This window comes from Polistes dominula, unplaced genomic scaffold (genome assembly GCF_049000335.1).
Source record: "Polistes dominula isolate Pdom_NZ unplaced genomic scaffold, Pdom_raw_medaka contig_82, whole genome shotgun sequence".
Classification (NCBI taxonomy): domain Eukaryota; kingdom Metazoa; phylum Arthropoda; class Insecta; order Hymenoptera; family Vespidae; genus Polistes; species Polistes dominula.
Window position 1 is genome coordinate 6,974,608 of NW_028301046.1, and position 21,832 is coordinate 6,996,439.

At 30.2% G+C, this 21,832-nt stretch overlaps 3 protein-coding genes across 4 annotated transcripts; 1 reads left to right on the forward strand and 2 right to left on the reverse strand.

The window, feature by feature from the left end:
• Positions 1-678: 678 nt before the first annotated feature.
• Positions 679-11,906, reverse strand: E(Pc) (Enhancer of Polycomb). The gene is made up of 11 exons (XM_015324296.2): positions 11,604-11,906; positions 10,164-10,857; positions 8,847-8,985; positions 8,414-8,655; positions 7,900-8,156; positions 7,682-7,817; positions 7,290-7,592; positions 6,911-7,065; positions 6,699-6,833; positions 5,590-6,558; positions 679-5,380 (listed from the first exon to the last, which is right to left on the reverse strand). The coding sequence occupies exons 2-11, from the start codon at positions 10,314-10,316 to the stop codon at positions 5,263-5,265; spliced, it is 2,607 nt and encodes an 868-aa protein (XP_015179782.1). The 5' UTR covers positions 10,317-10,857; positions 11,604-11,906; the 3' UTR covers positions 679-5,262.
• LOC107068161 (uncharacterized) lies at positions 11,326-13,380 on the forward strand. Of its 2 annotated transcripts, none has more exons than XM_015324297.2 (4): positions 11,326-11,563; positions 11,913-12,287; positions 12,372-12,736; positions 12,822-13,380. In XM_015324297.2, the coding sequence occupies exons 1-4, from the start codon at positions 11,467-11,469 to the stop codon at positions 12,951-12,953; spliced, it is 969 nt and encodes a 322-aa protein (XP_015179783.1). In that variant the 5' UTR covers positions 11,326-11,466; the 3' UTR covers positions 12,954-13,380. The 2 variants fall into 2 exon arrangements, with proteins under 2 accessions (XP_015179783.1, XP_015179784.1); XM_015324298.2 differs by having other exon boundaries at positions 12,099-12,287.
• Positions 13,381-13,642: 262 nt separating this feature from the next.
• Positions 13,643-15,356, reverse strand: trsn (translin). Its single transcript, XM_015324295.2, has 5 exons — positions 15,180-15,356; positions 14,673-14,772; positions 14,284-14,499; positions 14,130-14,209; positions 13,643-14,059 (listed from the first exon to the last, which is right to left on the reverse strand). Exons 1-5 carry the CDS (start codon positions 15,249-15,251, stop codon positions 13,823-13,825), a joined length of 705 nt encoding a protein of 234 aa, XP_015179781.1. The 5' UTR covers positions 15,252-15,356; the 3' UTR covers positions 13,643-13,822.
• Between the last annotated feature and the right edge of the window lie 6,476 nt (positions 15,357-21,832).

Genomic DNA, 21,832 nt, shown 5'->3' on the forward strand with positions numbered 1-21,832 from the left:
ATATATATATATATATATCACTTTTTCCATTATCAGTATAATTAAAACATAACAATATACACACTCTTCCTGTAAGAAGAGAAGCTTAGCGTTTTGTAATATAAAGAAGAAGAAAAAGAAAAAAAAGAAAGACCGTTCACTTTGAAGTAACATTCTAAGATTGTACAGCATAGAAAACGTACATGATGCAGTATAAATAGAATAGGCAAAGAAAACAGGCATAAGACCTATTGACGTGGATATGCAAAAAAATTAATCTACAGCATAAATTCATTCTAGTATATTCCATTTTCTCTTTTTCTCTCATTCTCTTCCTCTCTCTCTCTATTTCTCTCATTTACTCATTAACTCTCACTCTCTCTCTCTCTCTCTCTCTCTTTCTATTTCATTCATTCTTTCTCTCGTTTTCTGATTTTTCTATATGACTGATGTCTGTTCATTTGTATAATGTGTACGTATACATAAGTATAATCATAGATATCTCTGTACATAACAAATATAATATATATTAATATATTTACATACATAGAGGTAAATATATTAATTTATTGTATCTCTATGTACAGGTTTATAATTATGCGAATGCATACATGTATTTATATATATAAATATGTATGTATACATATATATATATATATATGAATATGTACAAGATCTGGTATGTTATAGTTTTGCCAATTTTTGAGAGTTACACAATTATAGTATATTTAATAGTCAAAATGCAACCCGTAAATTGACTTATATACATTCAATTAGTTACATTGCCTACTAGAGTCAAGTGTTAATCACAATACTTATGCATATTAATACTAAACAATAGTTAAGTTTCAATCTCTATACATATTTCGTAGGAAATATAACTCATCTATCTTATAACACCTCGACCTTAATGCTATTATACGAAGTAAATTAAAAAATAATAAAATTATTTATTTCAATCTATCCACGATAAAGTCACTTTACTTCAGTCGCCTAGAAACTTACGATTATGACTGATACATTTTAATCCGTTAAGTTGCACGCTCGAGTTAACTCGAGCGGTTTTGTATCACGTTGAGCCAAAATTGTTCCTTAAGGGGTTAAAGAATATTAAACTGACTTAACATTAGAAAATTTAAAAAATATAATGTACACACGCAATTGCGTTTCTTGCATTGTTTGTGCTAAATATTTAATTTCATTGTATGTTTGAACTTATTAAGAATACTTCGTATACGTGCAAATATAGAAAGAAGTGTTAACAGATAGTATGAGTACAAATGTTTATGTTGAATAAGTTGAAAGTTGTCTGGAATAAATTTTCTAAATACATAGAATCTAGTATTTTTCTTTTACATCATCCTCCAACCGTACATTTTTGAGAAGAATCCTCTATACACTTGACAAACTTTGTTCAAAGCAGAGCTTTGGTAGGAGAGACTTTCCAATAAAATCTTCCTGTCGCACAGCGACATAGAAGTTCTACTGTATTCATAGAATAAAATTATATATATATATATATATATATATAGTGGATACACTGCACTTTGATGCTTGCCAGCATTATTGTAGAAGTTAATGCATAAAATTTGTGGAACTTCTCTTCAGACGGTTTAACTATAAGTTCCTTTTATTTTTTTATATAATTATTTATATGAATTAGTTTTAATCATCCAATCGCTCTGTGAAGTTGCATTGATTTGGCTTAAATCTAAGTAATCTACTATTATATATTTTGTCAATGCAGCGAATTGGGAACACGATATTTCACTATTCTATAATGCCAACTTCGAAAACAATTTTTTATGGAATAGGAAAATATTTTGATAAAATGAAAATGTAGCTTATGCATATACACATTTATTTAATTAATTGTAATGAATAATTGTTTAATTTGTCTTTAATTAAACAATTTAATCAGCCTTGACATTATAGTAAAATTTCGTGTTTACTAAACCAGAAATATAAAGCAAACTCAGTCTTTGGTTTGAGCGATTAAACTTCGATAATTCTTGATGTTTTATTCAAAGATACTATTGGGTAAATATAACATTAATAAATTTTATATAAAAATCCATGTACCACTATATTTCGTTTAAAGCGTTTTCAACTAAATAAACAAATTAGTTTTTTACAAGAATCTTTTTGGATAGTTCTCCAAACATCGCTTGTTCTTCTCATAAATTCATTTAGCGGAAGATTCCTAACGTATAATGATAAATTGAAACATAGAAGAAAATGCAAAAAATTGACAATAAGTTATTAGCGGTATTACTTAATAATAAACCGTGTAAAAGACGAGGATATACAAAAGAATAGAACCTTCATGCTTAATGATAAATCTGAGAAAAACGAGAGAAATAATCATGTTTCTAAAAATGTATGTACAAATATGCAGCAGAAATTAAATTTTAGAAAATGTTAGATAATATATATAATAGGCAATATGTTCTTTTACAAAATAATAAGTTCTATCCAGGATAAAATTTCTTTATTACTCCTTCTCTAAAATTGTTTTAAATTCATAAATTTTTCATACACATCCGCTGTGTGCCTACCACAACAACATTAATTACAATTATTTAGTTAATTACCTAAAAGTAAGAGATACAATAAGCGTAATTATTTTTATATGTACAATATATCTTTTTTTGTTTTTGTTTCTTATTATGATTTTTAATAAGTCTCCCTACATTTCGAAATATTTGCACCATAATCATACTTTTTCTGTCTTGCGTTACGGCTGGCACTAAGCATTTTTATTGACCATTGAGAACAAAAATCAATATTTAAATATGTGAAAAGTTGATGAGATTATCTGATACATACTCCTATATTTTGAATAATGATAATAAATTATTAGTTGAGCAATGGCCTATAATGTTTTGCATAAATTGCTTCCAATTGATCACAATATTTTTTCACAGTATCATAAAATACAGTGCTATTTGATTTTGCACAAGATTACATAGCAAATATTGTTACAATTACGAGTTGAGAAATATAATAGTTTACTTTAAATTTTATTATATCGTTTCTTTTTTGAATAGATGATGAAAAAGTAAAGCTACGAAAATAGAAAAAATTAATTTTGAAAAAATAATTACATGCAAAACTAAATTAAATTTATATTTTAAATTAGAGAAATGGACGAGGACCTAGAGATTAAATGATTCTCTGCCACTGTCACGATCAATGTTTTTTTTTTCTTTTTAAAATTATTACATCCAAAATAAGACACGTTTAATTTTATACTTGTCCTTTATAAAAAAATATTTGCCCTTAACGTTTTATCTTGATATACATCAATAAAATTGTACAGAAAGGGAAACAGTCATATAAAATATATTAAGAGGAAGAGAGCATCACAAATATGGGTTTTGTGATACATGGAAATTCAAGACTTTTTATCTATGCATTGATTTTTTGTCATAGATAAGAAATTTTCCTTAGCAAGAATTTACAATCATCACATATAAAGGATATACATGTAAATGATTGAAAGAAAAACTTCTACCTTTTGTAAATTAATTTTTCTCTTGTAATTTCTCACGTTTTGCTGCTAACAGGTGAATACCCATAAATGACCCTTTCTTTAGTGTGTTTAGTTGTTAAATTTTGCAATTATAGGTCAATATAAATGTTTGCAATTACTAACAGGAAAGGCTTATTTTGTATTAGGTATTCTAAAGATAGCATTCTTTCACAGTTGTGTGTAATACAAGCTTCTCAAACGCAACATTTGAATAAAATTAGAATCTACTTATTTTTCAATATAATCCGTTGTCATCTAGTAATACAAAACATTTCATATATAATATATTCATGATAATGCATCTTGCGTAGAAAGATTTTAATGTTCTTTTAAGTGACTTGACAGTAATAGCTTTAATATTTCACAGCCTTCAAGCGTTTTAATATATTATGATATATATGAAGAAACACCTTCTTTAAAACGCGGTACTCAAAACAACTCTATGTACAGCAATGAAGTAATTATACAATGTAATAAAAAATAAATTATTCCTTTCTTTGTTTCTAAATGTTTCTTTCTTTTTTTTTTTTAAAGCTGCGGTAAGTAGAATAAAATGATTAGTTTTGGATTTATAATAGTACAAGTAATTACAAAATTGTTTTTTTTTTATGAATGACGAACTTGAAGTCTGAAGAGATTATATATATTGTACAATCTAAGCAAAGTATATTTACCAATAGATTTCCACAAGATTTGATACTAAGAATTTATTGCCATGTAAGCAAATTATTTATGAAACATATTAATAACTCTACTGATCGTTATTATTTCTGTGGTATATTATATTGTCCTTCGTATCTTTTTTCAATGAATGCTGTGTTTGAGAAAGCTTGCGACATAAGCAGTGATTATAAGATACACTTTTAGCACTTTTTTTTTAATACACAAATGGTTTTATCAATTGATTGCAAAATTATATTAGTTTCTATGAATTCCAATATATGACGATTTTTGATTGCATAGCTTACAATCTTAGAGTATTGAACTCGCACAAAAATATCAACAATATTATAATCCTTTAAAAACATATGTATAAGTAAATAAATTGTTTATTATTTATTATACTCATAGTGTTTCAATTTAATAGCACTAATTAACTTGAACGAATTAGATTAAATTCACTCTTATTCTGCATTTGTTCGATAAATTGTAAATATAACATAATTTGTTATTTAAAATTATTTAAAGAAAAATGCACTACTTCTTGCACAATCAATAAATACATATTTATGTAAAAAGAAAAAGGAAAATGTGTATCGTAATTTATTGAATGTTTTTCTTTGCATTAAAAGCATAGGAAATCACCACAGAAATTTGTATTATTTTAGGAAATGAAATTTGTCTAATATAATTTAATTGTTCAAAAAAAGAGAGAGAAAATGTGTATTATGATATGATTATAAAACCATAATTTACATAATACGGACTAACATGCATAGCACTGACCGTTTGTTCATATAGTAAGAAAAAAAGAAAAAAATAAATTAATTAAAATATTTTTTTTATCTTTTTTCAGGCCAGAGCTAAAGGCAATATTTTTCATAACATTTATCCTATTTCGATAATCATACTTTCACCACAGGAGAAAATTGATCAAAATAATTTTGCAATTGTACTCAGCCGTACCACTGTTTGCGTTAAACAAGACATTAATATTCATTTCCCATTGTCAGCCAGACATGGGCAAGATAAAGTTAGCAAAGCCCCCGATAACGTGTTGGTAGCAACAGGGGTGCCAACAGTAGGCATCATGTCACTTCCATTGCCAATGAATTCGTTTTGTTTGCCCGGACAAGTTGTTGCTGTTGTGATTTGGTCTCACAGGGTGAATTTTCCACTCCATCCACCTCCAGATTCAAACTTTCACTATAAAACATAGTAGGAATAATCTTGTATATATATGTATATGTGTACTGAAAACTTTATGTGCTTTAATTTGTCTTCAAAACAATTAATTATCATCGTATGTAAATAAATAAATAAATTTATATATATTTCGATTTGATGATAGTTAAAAATGATAATTGATAAGAACTATATTAGAAGTAGAAATAAAATGATCGATAAAGACTTACCTATTACTATTAAGCGTAATTTCCCCGGACGTTGGGATTTGTTGTGCCTGATTTTGCGTTTGTTGCTGTTGCTGTCTTGCAATACTTGCTAATTTACTTTGCGTAATAAGGCCAGGCAACAGATTGGACGGCGGATGTTTCTGTGGTAGAACTATTGTCGGCTGATTGTTTACAACATGAGTACTGTTTGGCAGGTTATTTGAGTTGCTTATATGCGATAAAGGTCCATTTTGATGGCCATTACCAAAGTTTGTAATGGTACCACTAGGTGTGTTGGTTGCACTAAACACTCTAACTCCTGCACTGCCACCATTTCCACAATTACCGCTATTTCTATTATTTGTTGGACTAGTCAGAGATTTAGATAATAAAGAAGCAGCGTTACTGTTATAGGGTAATTGTCTGTGTTGCCTGGACTGATTATTCGACTGTGTCTCTATCGCAACACTTGTACATTGCGTTGATACGGTACTCAGTGTCATTGCTTGATTGGTCACACACGAAGAAGACGACGGGGCTGAAGAACTTGAAGTATTTACAACACTAGAACCACCACTACTGCACTGAGGCCGGCTCGGTTGTGTCACAGGTTGCGCAAATAGATTACTGCATAATGGTGTCACTAGAAAATGTGAGCTGCCCAGCTCGTCTGTCCGCAAATCGCTGGAGCTATTGTCCGACAACCCACTAACGCACGCACTACCGTTTACACTTGCTACCGCAAGATCAAAGTCTGATAGAGCATCCACTGAGAAATAATCTGCAATGTTAAATTCTGAAGTAAATGGTGGTTCGTCACCCACACGTTCAGGTTCCACTTCCACGCATATCGACGTTGCTTCAGGTGGGAATGGATATGGAAGTGGTTTCGATGGAGATAACACTGGTTCTACATCTGAGTCTGTATCACTGCTTTCCTCGCTTGGACTGTGCACCGACTCAGGCGGAGTCTTTGGTCGAAAGTGTAGCCTGATTGTTAATAAATATTTGATAATATTCAATAACATTTGATAATAATATAGTGGTATTGATATATCATATCAATAAATAAAATAATGTATTAAATAAATATGTATATGTTATGACACTAATTGATAATTGACTCGTACCTTTCTTTCTTAATAGGCGTACTATTCGTGGCAGTTGTATTTGAGTCTGTAGCCTCACGTTTTGGTTCGTGTATCGTAAAATCTAACGAAGACCACATATCATCCAAATTCGAAGTACAGCGATCCAGTATAACTCTAAAAAGTATTGTACAAATGAATATCAGAAAAGAAATAAAAAATTTATCTCTTTAAGTGAATCATTATAACAGCACCTGCCACCTCGACCAAGTCTTCTTCTAGCAAGACCAATACACTTAGGTACTGGTTTACTAATGCTGGTGAGAGCGAACCTATACTTCTTATCAGCCAGACCTCCTTCACGTTTATCACACCAAGGCCAATTTCCAAATCCACCTCCTAATACAGGCTATAAAAAAAACTCTATATTTACAATTCTGAAAAAATGAGCATTAAAACTGTTTCGTATTTTGCAAAAACATTGAGACGTATTTGCAAGGAAAAATTGGCTGTTAGATAAATTCACAAAATTAATAATTATAAATAATACGTAACGTAATGTAAAATGCATAATACAAGTTTTCGAATATTTTCGTATAGATTATAGTCTTCAAAATAATTAATTGTACTAACAGGCAGATAAGTGCTATTTCTATTTCGTCGAAAGACGTATTTGCCCTCATCAACAGTATCTTCGTCATCTCTATCCGAGGGAAGAGAAGGTTGAGAATGAGAATGTGATGGAAGAGGACTGTCTTCGTCTGAACTTAATAAAGGGTCCAGTCCACTTCCTAATACTCCTGCTCGATTTCCTCGACCTCCTCCACTACCTGCTCCACCACGTATACCAGTTTCATCGAGGGTACCTCCTCTACTGTCTGTTTTATGTTTCCGCTTCTTATATTGCCTCTTTTCTTTTCTAGTAACAACTTCATCCTAATGAAACAATAAATAAAAAATATTATTATTCATAATGATTAATTTTAAAGAAAAAAATATGTATCTTCTATTATACAACTACTTACTTTATTACTAACTTTATTTGCCCAATTTTGATGAACTCCAAATTGATTGGTAAAAAGCGGAGTGAATGCTGGCCTTGGAGTTTTTAATGCAGATACTTCTGCTAAAATCTGACCATTGAAATCTTGCGCTTGATACCTACGTATATTTAAAAAATTTATTAGTTTAAACGTTAGATATAAAAAAAATGAATCAACATATGAGGATACAAAAAACAAACCTCTTTTCGTAAACTTCTATTGTAAGGTGCAAATGTTCTCGTTTCGTTTTTTCTCGACGTTTAACCAATTCGAGTAGCGTGACAGCTCTACTAAGATCTCTTCGCAACTTGAGCATTTTTTCATAACTTGTTTCATCATTTTTACGAATCTTACGTGTTTGCATTTTTTCTGTTCTGCGTCTAAATGCTAAGTAAGGATTATTGGCAGCTGAACCTAATCGATGCTCCGTTTTGACAGTTAATAATAAAGGATGTTGCTGTAAATTAAATAATATTTTATTAAATGTTTATTACTTAACAAAATATCTATTAGCCATGAAAAGAACATAAGAATGTTGGCCATTAACAACCGACGTGGCCTGCACAAAAGTCTAAGACCAGTACATAAGGACTAGCATAGCATTCAGTTCATTGATAGTATTATTATTTCTAATAATATGTTATATGCTTATATTCTATAAGCTGTGAAATATAATCATATTTTTGCTATCATCAAAACATTATATAAACTTACTGTATTAAGTCGTTTGTTTAACCAATAATCAAACACTGCAATAATAAGATCATCATCCTCTTTTAAGAGCGCTTTAGCTTCGTTAAGGGTAACTACATTTTGGCCTGAACTCTTTTCTAATCGATCCATCATCTCTTCGAATTGAAGCGGAGTTAGATCCATTTTACGACTTTGAACAGCAACCCATTTTTCATCTTCTGAATCCATATCGTAGTCTGGTATATCTTGCTCCATTGCAAAGGCTATCAACAAAAAATAACATCATTTTTAACAAATGTTATTGCTTTATAACTACATTTTGCTTTATAACTACAACGAAAAATTATACAAATCAAAATATTTTATTTATAAATGCATACATATAAATACATACTTATAAATATAAATATATTTAATATATACGATGTATATATAAAAATACATTCATACATACGTTGCATATGAATAAGTTGACGAGGCAACTTGTAATCAGCAGGATATATTTTGTCATAAGCTTCAACATCTGCCAAGTCAGTTACTTCAGGGGTAGGAATGATTAAACCCGTACATATTGCCCTTTGAAGATGATGTTCCTTTAAATAAATATAAATAATCCAAATGCATTTGTATATAGATATTATTACAATTACATATATATTATTTGTATACGATGTTTTTCATATGTTCACTATAATTCACATTTTTTGTAAGAAATAAATAAATTTCTCTAATGTAAGCAAAATAATAATATATTTAAATATTAAATTTTCTCAAAAAAAAAGAAAGAAAACAAAACATCAAATAAAAAAATTTAATTTACATGAATTTATCATCTTATTCTTACTATGATAAATGTTATAAAATATATGAATACGCATATTTTGTGATATTTATTCTAAGTGAATTCTCTGAAAATATTATTGCACGTAATCAAAAGCTATATCGCACAATAATACAAATGTAATCGATTAAAATTTAAGTAACTTAAACTTGTATACGAAGTGCATTCTGTGTTAAAATCAGAAAATTTTTTCCACTTAATTTATCTAATTGTAATTTGATAAATAATGCTAAAAGACTCTGCTAAAAATCAATATCGGTTAACATTAAAGTTGAAACTTTAAGCAGCAGAACTTCTTACTTTATAATAATACTTTTATCAATATTAAGAAATTCAATGCGTCAAATTGATTAGTTTATATTATTAAACATTAAAATAGAATTCATTTTTTTTTTAATGATATTGACATCTTGTTAAGCTATTTGATAAATAAAATACAACATATAAGTTACAGAGACGACAATAAAAGTAAGCATTTTGTTGATCATATCGAGCTGACCTCTTATAAATGCATAAAAGTATAAACTATTTCTACATTTAAATAATATGTAAGATAATAAAATAGATAAAGAAAGATGAAGAATTTCTAAATAAATTGTTCGAAAATAATAAGTTAAAGAAATATTAAAAATTGGGTGCAAACAAGTATCTGCACCAGTTTCATCTGTACTGATAATGTAATTTCATAAAAAGTACTGCGTGACAACTGTTAAATCATGGAAAGGTAGAAAAGTAGATGTTCTTATAATATAAAAATCTTTAAAAAATAAGTAAACAATAACGAATAAAAGGAAAAAAGTAAAAATTTTTAATGAAAGAATAGAAGAACAATATGTAGTGCTATCTTGCGGTTGTTTGTGGAAACGCAATCAAATGCAAGATGGCCGTCGTGGAAAACATACTGGAACGAGGGCTGGATAGTCAACTTACGCATTCCTCCTCCTTTTCCATGCCGCTAGGCATTTGGGGCACTGCGCGATTAATGGCCGAATAATCAGGCAAATCTGGCAATTCTTCAGCCATATAGATCGGCATGGGCTTAGAGACGTCCAGGGCGCGAGCCCTGAACGACAGCTTGCTCATCTTGAGGCGAGTGACTCGCGTGTTGACAACCAAATTGGTTGGCTCGTACTGTGAGGCCAGTCGGGTCGGTTCGGGCCTCGGGCTTAATGAACGTGAATTTAATTGGGCCTGTTTAGGGGCCCAGAGGCCGTATTACCCGGCACAGAGAGCGCTCAGGGCCTCATCGTTCTCCGGCCATCGCGCTGGAACACGGTCACTCAGTCACCAAACGAAATATATCACTTTGAAAACATGTTTGCGTGACACGGTCCCTGCTCAAAGCCATCATGGCCGACGCACAGCCATTTAACACGTTCAGCCCAAACAGTTCCGGGATTCGACACGAGTCGCGCGGGAATCGACCTGTCGAGAATACACGAGTCTATTGGAAGTACGCTCTACAACAAGCCGAATTTTCATTCACATCAATCGCGAATGTATATACAGCGTCGTGTTCATGATTTTTTCTTTGAATTTTTACTACGCTCGTACCACTGTAGATCCTTCTTACTTTATGAACAATTCAATAACTTTCTTCTTCGTGTGATTCCACCTTCCCACTCTGTAATGATAATATTCTTACGTTAAATTCTTTTTTTCTTTCTTCTTCTTATTTTTCATTAGAAATGGGAACTAAGACGATCTATGTATCGATTCTCGTCGTTTTACAACTAAATACAGTTTCTTTTTAAGTCAAGTATTTTAAATATTTAACGAAGATAAATATGACAAAATTAATTTTCATTATATTTTCATTACTCCGTAATAGAAAAATGAATTTTAATATTTTTTTTTAACTTGTTTCTAAACTCTATATTTAATCTAAATAAATTTTAAATTTATACTTTTGAAAAATGATTGCTAAAGTCAATCGTACGAAGATATTACAAATAAAAGCAATGTATTTTATAAGGTTCTATGAATAAATTCAAATTTGTTCTTCTTAAGTTGTGCGCATGTGTCCATAAGTACGTGAATATCTTGAACATTTACAAATATTTTCTGATAGATTATAAAAAAAGAAGAAAAGTGTTTTATTCTATGACAATTGTTATTGTATACTTTGGTATAAACGGAAAGTATTGATTAAAGTTTTAGATTATTTATCAAATATCCTGTTTGACTTGCGTAGTTTATTCAGGAAGGTGGAAAAGGCATTTGTGTACATGAGATGGCGCAGGTTATAGCAGTTTTATCCACTATTCCAAAATTATCATATCATCTTCGTACTCGTCTTCCAAATCTAACTATCTACGATGTTTTGTCAGGTATTCAAAAGATAGATCATGATTGCTATGATAAACGTACCTTTGAACCTTGCTATGTTATGCGTACGACGACAGCTCTTCCGAGCACGTGTCAAGATCTACAAAACACAGTAATCCACCAATCGTCACAACATAAAATGCATATTCCCTCATTCCTAATTTACTCATAGCGCGGGAATCCATTTGTATTCAATTCAAATATTGCCGCGTTTTTTATTTTTAATTTTCTTATAACTTTACATTCACATTCTTTTTCCTTTCTTTATATTTGATAAACAATAAAATAATTTAATAAAAGCATTCATCTCGTTATAATATATTTTGATAAAAATAAATTATGTACATTTAGAAAAAGACAATGCATCTTCGAAACTCAACGAGGCAGAAATACTAGTGAGTGATTGCGATTTATTAATACCATTTTTGGGAAAATTACCAAAACTTCAATGGGTACAATCGACGTGGGCAGGATTGGATAAATTAATTCCATTTATTCAAGAGAAACCATTGAATTTTATTCTTTCGCGCTTTACAGATCAAAGTTTTGGTTTAGCTATGTCAGAATATGTAATAACGCAGATTGTGAACTTTGAACGAGATCAGAAACAGCAATATGAAAATCAAAAAAAGGCAGACTGGATAACGTGTGGCAAAATACATGATCATAGGTTAATTTGTGATTTAAATATAGGCATTTTAGGATTGGGAAATATCGGAAAATTTAGTAAGAACATATATTGTATACTTTAGTTGATATTGTAACAATAAAGATGATTTTATACTAAATAGTAATTTACAATTTCAACAGTTGCGCACAATTTAAAAATATTTGGGGCCACGGTTTGGGGAATGACACGCACTCCTTTAAACGAACATTTAAATTACATAGACGAACATAGAACAACAGATCTATTAACTGATATATTAAAAAACTGTGATTACATTATAAACGTATTACCAACTACTAAAAATACAATTGGACTTTTAAATGGGAATATTCTGAAACATTGTAAGGATCACAAGACTGTATTTATTAATATTGGTCGTGGAACGATTATTCATGAAGCAGATCTTATAAATGCTTTGGAGCGCAAATGGATACATGCTGCAATTTTAGATGTCTTCCAAGAAGAACCATTACCAAAAAGCAGTAAATTATGGCATTTATCAAATGTTAGAATTATTTCTATAAATAAGTATGCTTTTTATTCTATGAGACATTCGTGATTTCATAAATACTATTATTTGATTTTTATAGGTAACTATTTCACCACATATTTCCGGTGTGACACGTCCACAAGATGTTGCTAAATTGTTTGCAGAAAACTATACAAAATACAAAAATGGTGAACCTATACCGAATAGTTTTAATTATCAAACGGGTTATTAATTATTATATACGGGTAGTTAATTATTAATTAAACGGGTTATTAAAAGGTTATTAAAACACGTTGACGCACAATTTTAATTTAACGATCGTGCTCAGAAACACAAAGATCGGGCGGCTATAGCCATCATTTGCGGAAACGTATTAATTATTATTACGGGTCATACACATTTCTAATAAAATAGACTCCTATTGTGTGTGTTGATAAAAATAATTATCATTGGCAAAATAAGTAAATATAAAAATGATCAAAATATTTCTTATATCATTGATCATGCTTGTTAATGTTTCCTGTGGTATATTTTAAACAAATAATTTTGATATTTTCTATAAGAATTTGAAATAAGTAATTATATACAATACTATATATATATATACTTACTTTTATATAAGACTATGTAAAGAAAATAAAATTGAATGTTATTCTATATTTTAATGTATGAATATATTACATTATAGAAAAATAATGTAGTTATTCTGTGCAAAAATAATTTACAAAATATCTTTGCATAGTCCCTGCATTTATTTAATGGCTGTCTGTATACTAAATGTGTTGCAACAAATAATGATATAACAAATGCATTCAAAAATTATTCTATACAAATAAATAAATAAATATGGAGAAGAAAAAAATCTTCCTTTTCATAACTTTTGTAAAGTAAATATTATAGGATATAAAAAAATGAACCAAATGCGGTATATAAACAATCGTTAATTGTCCATATTACTGTACACAATAATTTGCGGCATCATTATATATACTCAGTTATTTATAAAAAATTACATAGTTTTGCTTACTCTGTTTCTTTTTTATTTTTTCATATATATATCGAAAGAACTTAGTGTAAAATAATTCAAATTTAGCATACCACTTACTCAATTTCTTGAGGACTTGGCGATGTAATAGGTTTTAAACCACGAATACTAAGATCGTATACTACTTCTTCAATTTTCTTTACGTTATACTTCAAGGCATCAAACCGTTTTCTTAGAGCATCATTTTTTAAATTTAGAAGTCTAAAACCTGCGTTTAGTTCATTCACAAATTTGGCTATTTCTATAGGTCGATTATAATCACCATTTGTGACACTGTTTACTGCAAAGCGACTCTACAAAAATAGAATAAAAGAATTGAATTTACAAACAAAACAAGAAATAGGTATATAATTACAAATATACCAATTCCGCTGATAATTGAAGTAAACCCATCAGAAAATCTTCTAGATCTAAATGAAAACCGTCTTCTCGATTATTTTTAACTAAAAATATAATAAAAATTAAATCCCTATAAGAATAAGAATTTTAAAGCATAATTTAAATTTGCGATACATACTTCCCAATATTTCAGCAACAGTATCTTTAGTTGCCAAAATTTTGACTTCCAAATATACAGTTAATGAAGCTAAAAAACATAATCGTTGAGTGACAAAACGCCATTGATCATTAAATCGATAATACTGATCCTTTGGAACAATTTTAGCAAGTTCAGCGTATTGCTTGCGTACATCTTCAAATAATTCTCTGGCTTTTGCACAATACTGTGAGACAACTGAAGTAACAAAACAGTAAATAGTTTAATTCTAAATTAGAGTCAATGTTTAATAATATAAATATTCAATTACTAACAATTATGATTGACGAAGTCAATTGAAATGTATCAACTCTGAATGTGTGATTTATTTGTTGTTTGACATTAAGTAGATTGTACAAAAAAACACATACTTATGTTCTCTTCCACAGAATTTTCATTATGAATATTTTGTAGTATCATCAGAATATCCCTGGCACTCTTCTCAATTTCCCTCACAATAAGACGAATTTCCTTTCATGAAACAATTATTAATTTAATTATAATAAATCTATATAAACCAAATAAACGTTATTATTGAATTAATGTGGTTCTAGAACAGATTTTTACTTTCATTAACAAAGATAAAGTAATTTCATACATTGACAGTTGTTCATTACAATGCAATCAAATAAAAGAGGCCAATGACGCCTAATGTATATCAATATGAAACGATTTATGATATATATTATTAGTAAATGGTTTAAAATAAAATAAAGAGATAATTTATTAAAACTATTATAAAAACGTACTGTTCCCTCTTAATGTTAATAAATAATTTAATGTTTATTACAAAAATAAAAACGTTTACAAACGAAGACAAAATATTGTATTTAGCACGTAACCTTAAAAATTTGGATAAAGATGTAATTAATACAAACCTCGCGTATTTCTTGTTCGTTATTTAAATAATCTTGAAATGCATTAAAAATTTGTGATACTTCGTCAGCCATTTTGTTGCTAATACGTTATAAATAAACAAATTATTTTACGAAATATCAGTAGCAGGCTAAAACTTCGACGTATAATCTGTTTTGTTGTGCTTCGTATTGATTGTTAATAAAGAATTATTCTCACAGATGGCTCGACGATACATTTATCAAGTTCTTACTTTCTCGTCAAATTTAAACATTTATTATAATTTTATCATATATTAATAAAACGAGGACAACGCTTACAGTGTTTATTATTAATAATAATTATATAAAAAATTAGTTAACATGCGCAGAAAGATATCGTGAGTTTTAAATTTTATGAAAAAAGCGCATCAGAAATGGCAGCATTTTTGTTACTTATAAAAAATAACTGTACATATTTTAGGAGTATAAATCAAATAATTCATTTGCAAAGAAAAAAATAAATTATTTATTACCTTTACTATTTAATTAAAAATTAGTCATAATTTATCGTATCGTATATTTCTATTTGATATCGATAATATAATTGTAAAAAAAAAAATTATAAACCAAAAGAGACGTTATCATTTTTATGATCCTAGATAAAAAAATAAATCATAATATTGATTTTTTATAAGAGATAGAAAAAGTGAGAACGTTGCTATTTGTGCGTTTGGTGCATCTAAAATCTTGCAAACGTTGCTGACCTTCCTACTCTCAACTTTGCGAAATACGCATGCATTTGATGCGCGCGCGTGTTTTGTGTGTGTGTGTGTGTGTGTGTGTATAAAAGCAGAGAAAAAGCAAGAAAGAAAGAAATAAAGAGAGAGAATAAGAGAAAGAGAGCGTAAAAGAGGTGAGTAAAGAGAGGAGGAAGAAGAAGAAGAAGGAGAGAAGATTTGTAAGCACGAACGCTGTTGCAAGGTCTTGCACGGTATATAAATAGAAACCAGTAGGTCCTGCTGCGAACTCGAGGAAGGTGGTTGGAATTCTACATGATGCCTCCTCTACGTAGGTCGTAGAGAATACCACGAGGATATCTGCGGGCGTGTCATTGATCCCAATACACGTTCAAGCATCCATGAAACTTGCTTTATGAAAAAAATTCACGCCCACGTTCGCCACGTTTGCAAGATACACGTCGATTGCTCCGGGCAAGTGGTCTCAAGTACGCCTGGCAAATGAAAAACCGGAAGTAAATAGCGATTATGCATTTATTTCGTGTTGTTTCATTTATATACGGAAAATTCAATTTGTTAAATTATTATTTTATTCGTTCTAATGTAAGATTATTATAAGTAGTTCTGTTATAAATGTTTAATTTTACATTGAAAATAATTTGATTGCTTTCATTTTGATTTGAATGTCACCATCTTTACATCTTTAACTTTTTGGTTACAAGAAACTATATATATATATATATATATATATATTAGGGTGGGTCAAAAAAATCAATTAATTTTTTTTTACAAGCGCCACGGAAAAATGGGTTGCTAGACACCTTGAAAAAATTCTCACCAAATATGAGCTCTTAATTTTAATAGGAAGATCATCCGCATCGCAGTTTTTATTTTTTCTCAGTCCAATAGAATAAAATTCATACCTCATCATTAATTGATTGTATAGAAAAATGTTCTAGAAGAATTTTGTAGGAAATTTAATGTTCTACAAAAAAGGTATCTTATATTTTTTCCGTAAACCTCACCATTTGAATGATATTGAAGATTTAAATTTGATGATTTTTAGACAAATTTCATTTTTGTTTATAAATTTTATAACTCGACAATAAATGACTATTATAAAATGCCCAATATAAATTTTTGTAGGAAATTAACTGCTCTATAAAAATGGTGTCATATTTTGGCGATTAAATTAAGCGTTCAAAAGATATTCAGAGACAGAAATCAGTACACATGAAAGTTTGATGATGAATATCTTTTGAACGCTTAATTTAATCGCCAAAACATAAGACACCATTTTTATAGAGCAGTTAATTTCCTACAAAAATTTATATTGCGCATTTTATAATAGTCATTTATTGTCGAGTTATAAAATTTATAAACAAAAATGAAATTTGTCTAAAAATCATCAAATTTAAATCTTCAATATCATTCAAATGGTGAGGTTTACGGAAAAAATATAAGATACCTTTTTTGTAGAACATTAAATTTCCTACAAAATTCTTCTAGAACATTTTTCTATACAATCAATTAATGATGAGGTATGAATTTTATTCTATTGGACTGAGAAAAAAATAAAAACTGCGATGCGGATGATCTTCCTATTAAAATTAAGAGCTCATATTTGGTGAGAATTTTTTCAAGGTGTCTAGCAACCCATTTTTCCGTGGCGCTTGTAAAAAAAAAATTAATTGATTTTTTTGACCCACCCTAATATATATATATATATATAGGGAGAGAGAGAGGATCTGTTAAATGCCTTGGAGTAGAAATAATGTTAATAAAATTCTGATACGATTAATCGTAAGCTTTTGGTAACCTGCAATGGTGCAAGCGACAGCGGATATTTGAAAGTATTTTTAGCCAGGGCGATTTTATCTTGGTAAGAAAATTATGAAGGCCTCAGGGCAGGACACACCAAGAGCGTATTCTAAAGAAGACCTCGTTTGCTTGAAACATGTTCAACGGTACGATGGTACTCTTCACGCGTCTATATTTATAAATGGCCACTTTTTCGACCTATCGATTAGACCATTTTTCTCTTTGCATTTCGAATTCATTTAAATTGTCTACAGATAAAAAGACAGAAGGAGAAAAAAATCTTTTTACAGTCATTTACTATTACAACAAGACTTTTCAAGCTATAATTATTAAACTATTAGCAATTCAATATTTATCATTAAACCAGTATTCAAGCTATTTAGAAGAGTTTGAATAAATATCATGACGTTAAATGCGCACGAAAGCGGGTGAACGTAGGAATAAAATTTGAAATATTTCTAAAGAAATTTTTTACACCTTTTCAATATGCTAAAACGTAATAATGACAATTTTTGTAAATAAATTACCAAGTAATAATAGAAGATATTCTATTATTAACAAAAATAATAATAATAATATAATCGTTTCTTAGGCGATTCGTCTCTTAGTGGTATAGCTTGTATTTCATGTGAACAGTTGGTGAGTAACATGTTCTTTCATCGGAGGAGGTCAAAGAGAGCCGCTTTCTTTTTTTCTCAATAAAAATGAATTAACTCGTTTTGTTAAAAAAAAAAAAGCAAATATTTTTGCAACCATAGTTAAGTTTAATTTGAAATCTTTGTAAAAGGCGAACGGGTTACATTTACAGTACAGAGTTAGCGACGTATCGATGACAACATTTTAGATTTATGGTCGAAATAAATGCATCATCGTTTTCATGGGAAAGAAAATTCATTTGCCATCGTAGAAGATAAATAAAGGTATAAAATAAAGGAAGCAAGTGGGTCTTTGGAAATTAACGAGCAAGCGTGCATGCTATAAGTAACCATACTCATTAACGTACAACATGTAATCATTAATTCCTCATACGACAATGACTTACGAACATACAAGAATATGTACCACGAAATGTCGGTGGATGTTACTGAATTATATGCTTGTATAACCATAATTAAATGAACGATGATCGTTTGTACATTGCTCTTGAAAATGATGCGATCTTACATAGCGGTTTCATATTCTCGACTACGCTCGACTCTGTGTCCGTCAAAGGTTATCATTTTCTTTCAGGAATCTTTTCAACTCGCGAACTTATATATTTCAATATTCTCTAAATAATTAAGAGGAAAAAAATAAATAAAAATAAAACGGACTTATCAATACTCGTACACGAAAAGATATTAAAGAATACGGTTTCTGTGAGCGTGCTGTGACGAAGAACGAAACAAGCTGGATCGAAGAGCAACAGGTTTGACTCGCTGGACTAGTTAATAAATTATCGTAGGTTGCCGCCATCTCCATCTCCATGAAAGAGTTGCAAACGAGAATTCGGAATACTACTCGACACAATCGCAAGTATCTTCAGACGTTGGATGGATAAGTTGGAAAAAAGGAACCTTCTTATTAATAAGTCAGTATATGCATAGAAAATTATTTAAAACAAAGATTAGGATTGTTATGCAGTTAGAAATAATTATAGTAATTAGTAGCTAATAATAGAAGAAAATGATGAGATTTTATAAATGATATCTCGATTGTTACTATAACATCTACTTATCCATCCTATTATCACGAGATATTACTATAATAAAATATTGAAGATCACCCGGTAGAAAATCTGTAAGGAATATATATATAATGGGTGAAGCAATAACTTTAATCACCTTGAATATCTTCTTTTTTTTCGAAATATGGAGAAATTTAGTTTGCAAAAGTCACACGGTATGGAAGAGACCATAACATGGTAGTAAGAATTTTTATACGAATCATATGGACATATCAAAATGAGCTGTGTTTTTTTTTTCAATGAAATCATATGTTTTTGCTCGACATTTTTTATAGAAAAGTAATAACTCGTCTATGTCGAAAAATAATTAGTGTTTAGGATACATGCCAATTTAAATATTAGAGAATAAAGAGAGAAAGAGAGAGAGAGATGTGGAAGTAAATAGTAGTAGTAAGAAATTGATGGTTCTTAGCTTACCTCAAAATATATTATTCTGCCCTTACTTTGGCTTATGCTGTGTGTTTAACTTATAATAATAATAATAATTATTGTTATTATTGTAAGCACAACAAAATAGTACAAAGTAAATTACCAATCTATTCTTGGTATATTACTCTTAATACATTTTAAACTATCTCTACATTTCGTATGTCTTTAATATCAAATATTGAATATGATCAAAGTTATTGATCCCGCCCTGTATACACCCTATAATATATACGGTGCGTTTTTTCAGGAAGAAGGAAAAAGGTGACAAATGGAATTCAAGCCGGCGTCCAAAATGCATGCCGATAACACATCCTGAATCACGAGGTACGTTCTCATCCTTTTCTTTTCTTTTTCGTCATCAAACTCTCGGCATGTCCTTGAAGGAGGATAGATGAGCACGTTTCCTCTTTTTACTCTCGTACAAATTTACGGGTAGGACCTGTAACAGAGATAGATAGATACCTAGTGTCGACCTACTTGAATATCCGTGAATGGTGCAAACACGTGCATTAACTATATATAAACGCGAGTTGAGCAAGGTAAGCGGCCCAGCCGACAACGACGACGTTCTGTAGTACCTCATACGACCTTCATAAAAACTCGTCGATCGAAGATCGCCGAGAATGCCGAGTGATAACTCACCGTCATCTATGGGGTGGCAAAGAAAAAAGCGGATGTCTATTCTTGGTGAACAAGACACTACTACTACTATGTCAGCAATAACTGAAACCGAAAGAAGCAGTGAATTACAATAACAAAATATAAATTACATCAAGCAACGGGAAAAGAGAAAGGAAAGGAATCTGTAAGTAAAAAAAGGGATACCAAGAGTCTTGTATAAATAGTTATTATCATAACAAGAAGCGTAAAAAAAACGGATACTCTGTGATCATCTAAAAATGATACATTCAACACAGAATTGGTAGTAATAATAATAAAATAATTAATGTTGTAAATGTATTTGTAAAAATATTGACTCGATTACAAATAATCGTATCATTCGAGAGATGGTCCGATCCAACAGTTCGAAGTGAAACTAGATTTGGTAAAAAGATTGCAAGCTAAGGTGGTGGCCTTCCTCTTTGTGACGAATCGCGGGTGGTGATGGTTAATTCGCGAAAGAAAAAGAGAGAAGAGAAAAAAGAAAAAAAAAGAGAGAAGCACAGAACGACTTGTAGGTTGAGCTTCTCCTTCTTTCTATATCTCTTCCTCCCCCACCAAACGTTCCCATGGAAGACGTTGGCCAGTCTCACGTGGTTTAACGCGCGTATATAGTAGAGATACGTATATATCGTCTGAGTTGCGCTCGCGAACATACTTTGGCCTCCCGCGGTTCGTCGGTTAGTGGTTAGTGCGCGTACAGGTTGCTACGAGATGTGTGCGCACACGTTGTGCGTATTTTCCGTGACAACACGCGCTAAAAGACTCTACTCTGGTCCCCGTTAAATGTGATTTTGTCTTTCAACACGTCACCGATATTTTATTTATTCTTAAACGCAATAAGTCTACCCTTTTCCAAACGAGGAAAAAAATATTACAGAAGGAAGGCAATAACAGAGAGAACTATTATTGTGAGAAATAAATTACGTCCACGGATACAATCAAATTCATATTCTTTCGAATACGTAATACGTATATTAATTTATTATCGGAAACTATACTCCAACCTTGTCTTTCTTTTTTGTCGAATATGTAAATTATTGACGTATTCTTTAAAAAATATCGATCGTCTCGATTAATTCCCAAGATGGGATTAACAACAGTCTGCTGATTTAAATCCTTTTTTTTACATCGCACGTTTTTCAATGTTTCTAAATGAGATATTATCTATCAACAAAACAAATTACTTTGTAAGATCTTGCTTCGCGAGTGTTCTTTAACGACAGAAAATGAATCAGTTTTTTTTCTAATTTTCTTATTCTTTCATTAACAACGTTAATGCGTTTAAAAGTTAATTAACTATTAGGACCCTAAAGGTTTTT

Coding starts and splice junctions, on each gene's coding strand:
- trsn (XM_015324295.2), bottom strand. CDS start 15,251: ATGGCTGACGAAGTATCACAAATTTTTAATGCATTTCAAGATTATTTA. Junction 14,500..14,672: donor TTCTGTGGAAGAGAACATAA/GTATGTGTTTTT, acceptor TTGTTACTTCAG/TTGTCTCACAGTATTGTGCA. Junction 14,060..14,129: donor TTCAATTATCAGCGGAATTG/GTATATTTGTAA, acceptor CTATTTTTGTAG/AGTCGCTTTGCAGTAAACAG.
- LOC107068161 (XM_015324297.2), top strand. CDS start 11,467: ATGGCGCAGGTTATAGCAGTTTTATCCACTATTCCAAAATTATCATAT. Junction 12,288..12,371: donor GGGAAATATCGGAAAATTTA/GTAAGAACATAT, acceptor CAATTTCAACAG/TTGCGCACAATTTAAAAATA. Junction 12,737..12,821: donor AATTATGGCATTTATCAAAT/GTTAGAATTATT, acceptor TGATTTTTATAG/GTAACTATTTCACCACATAT.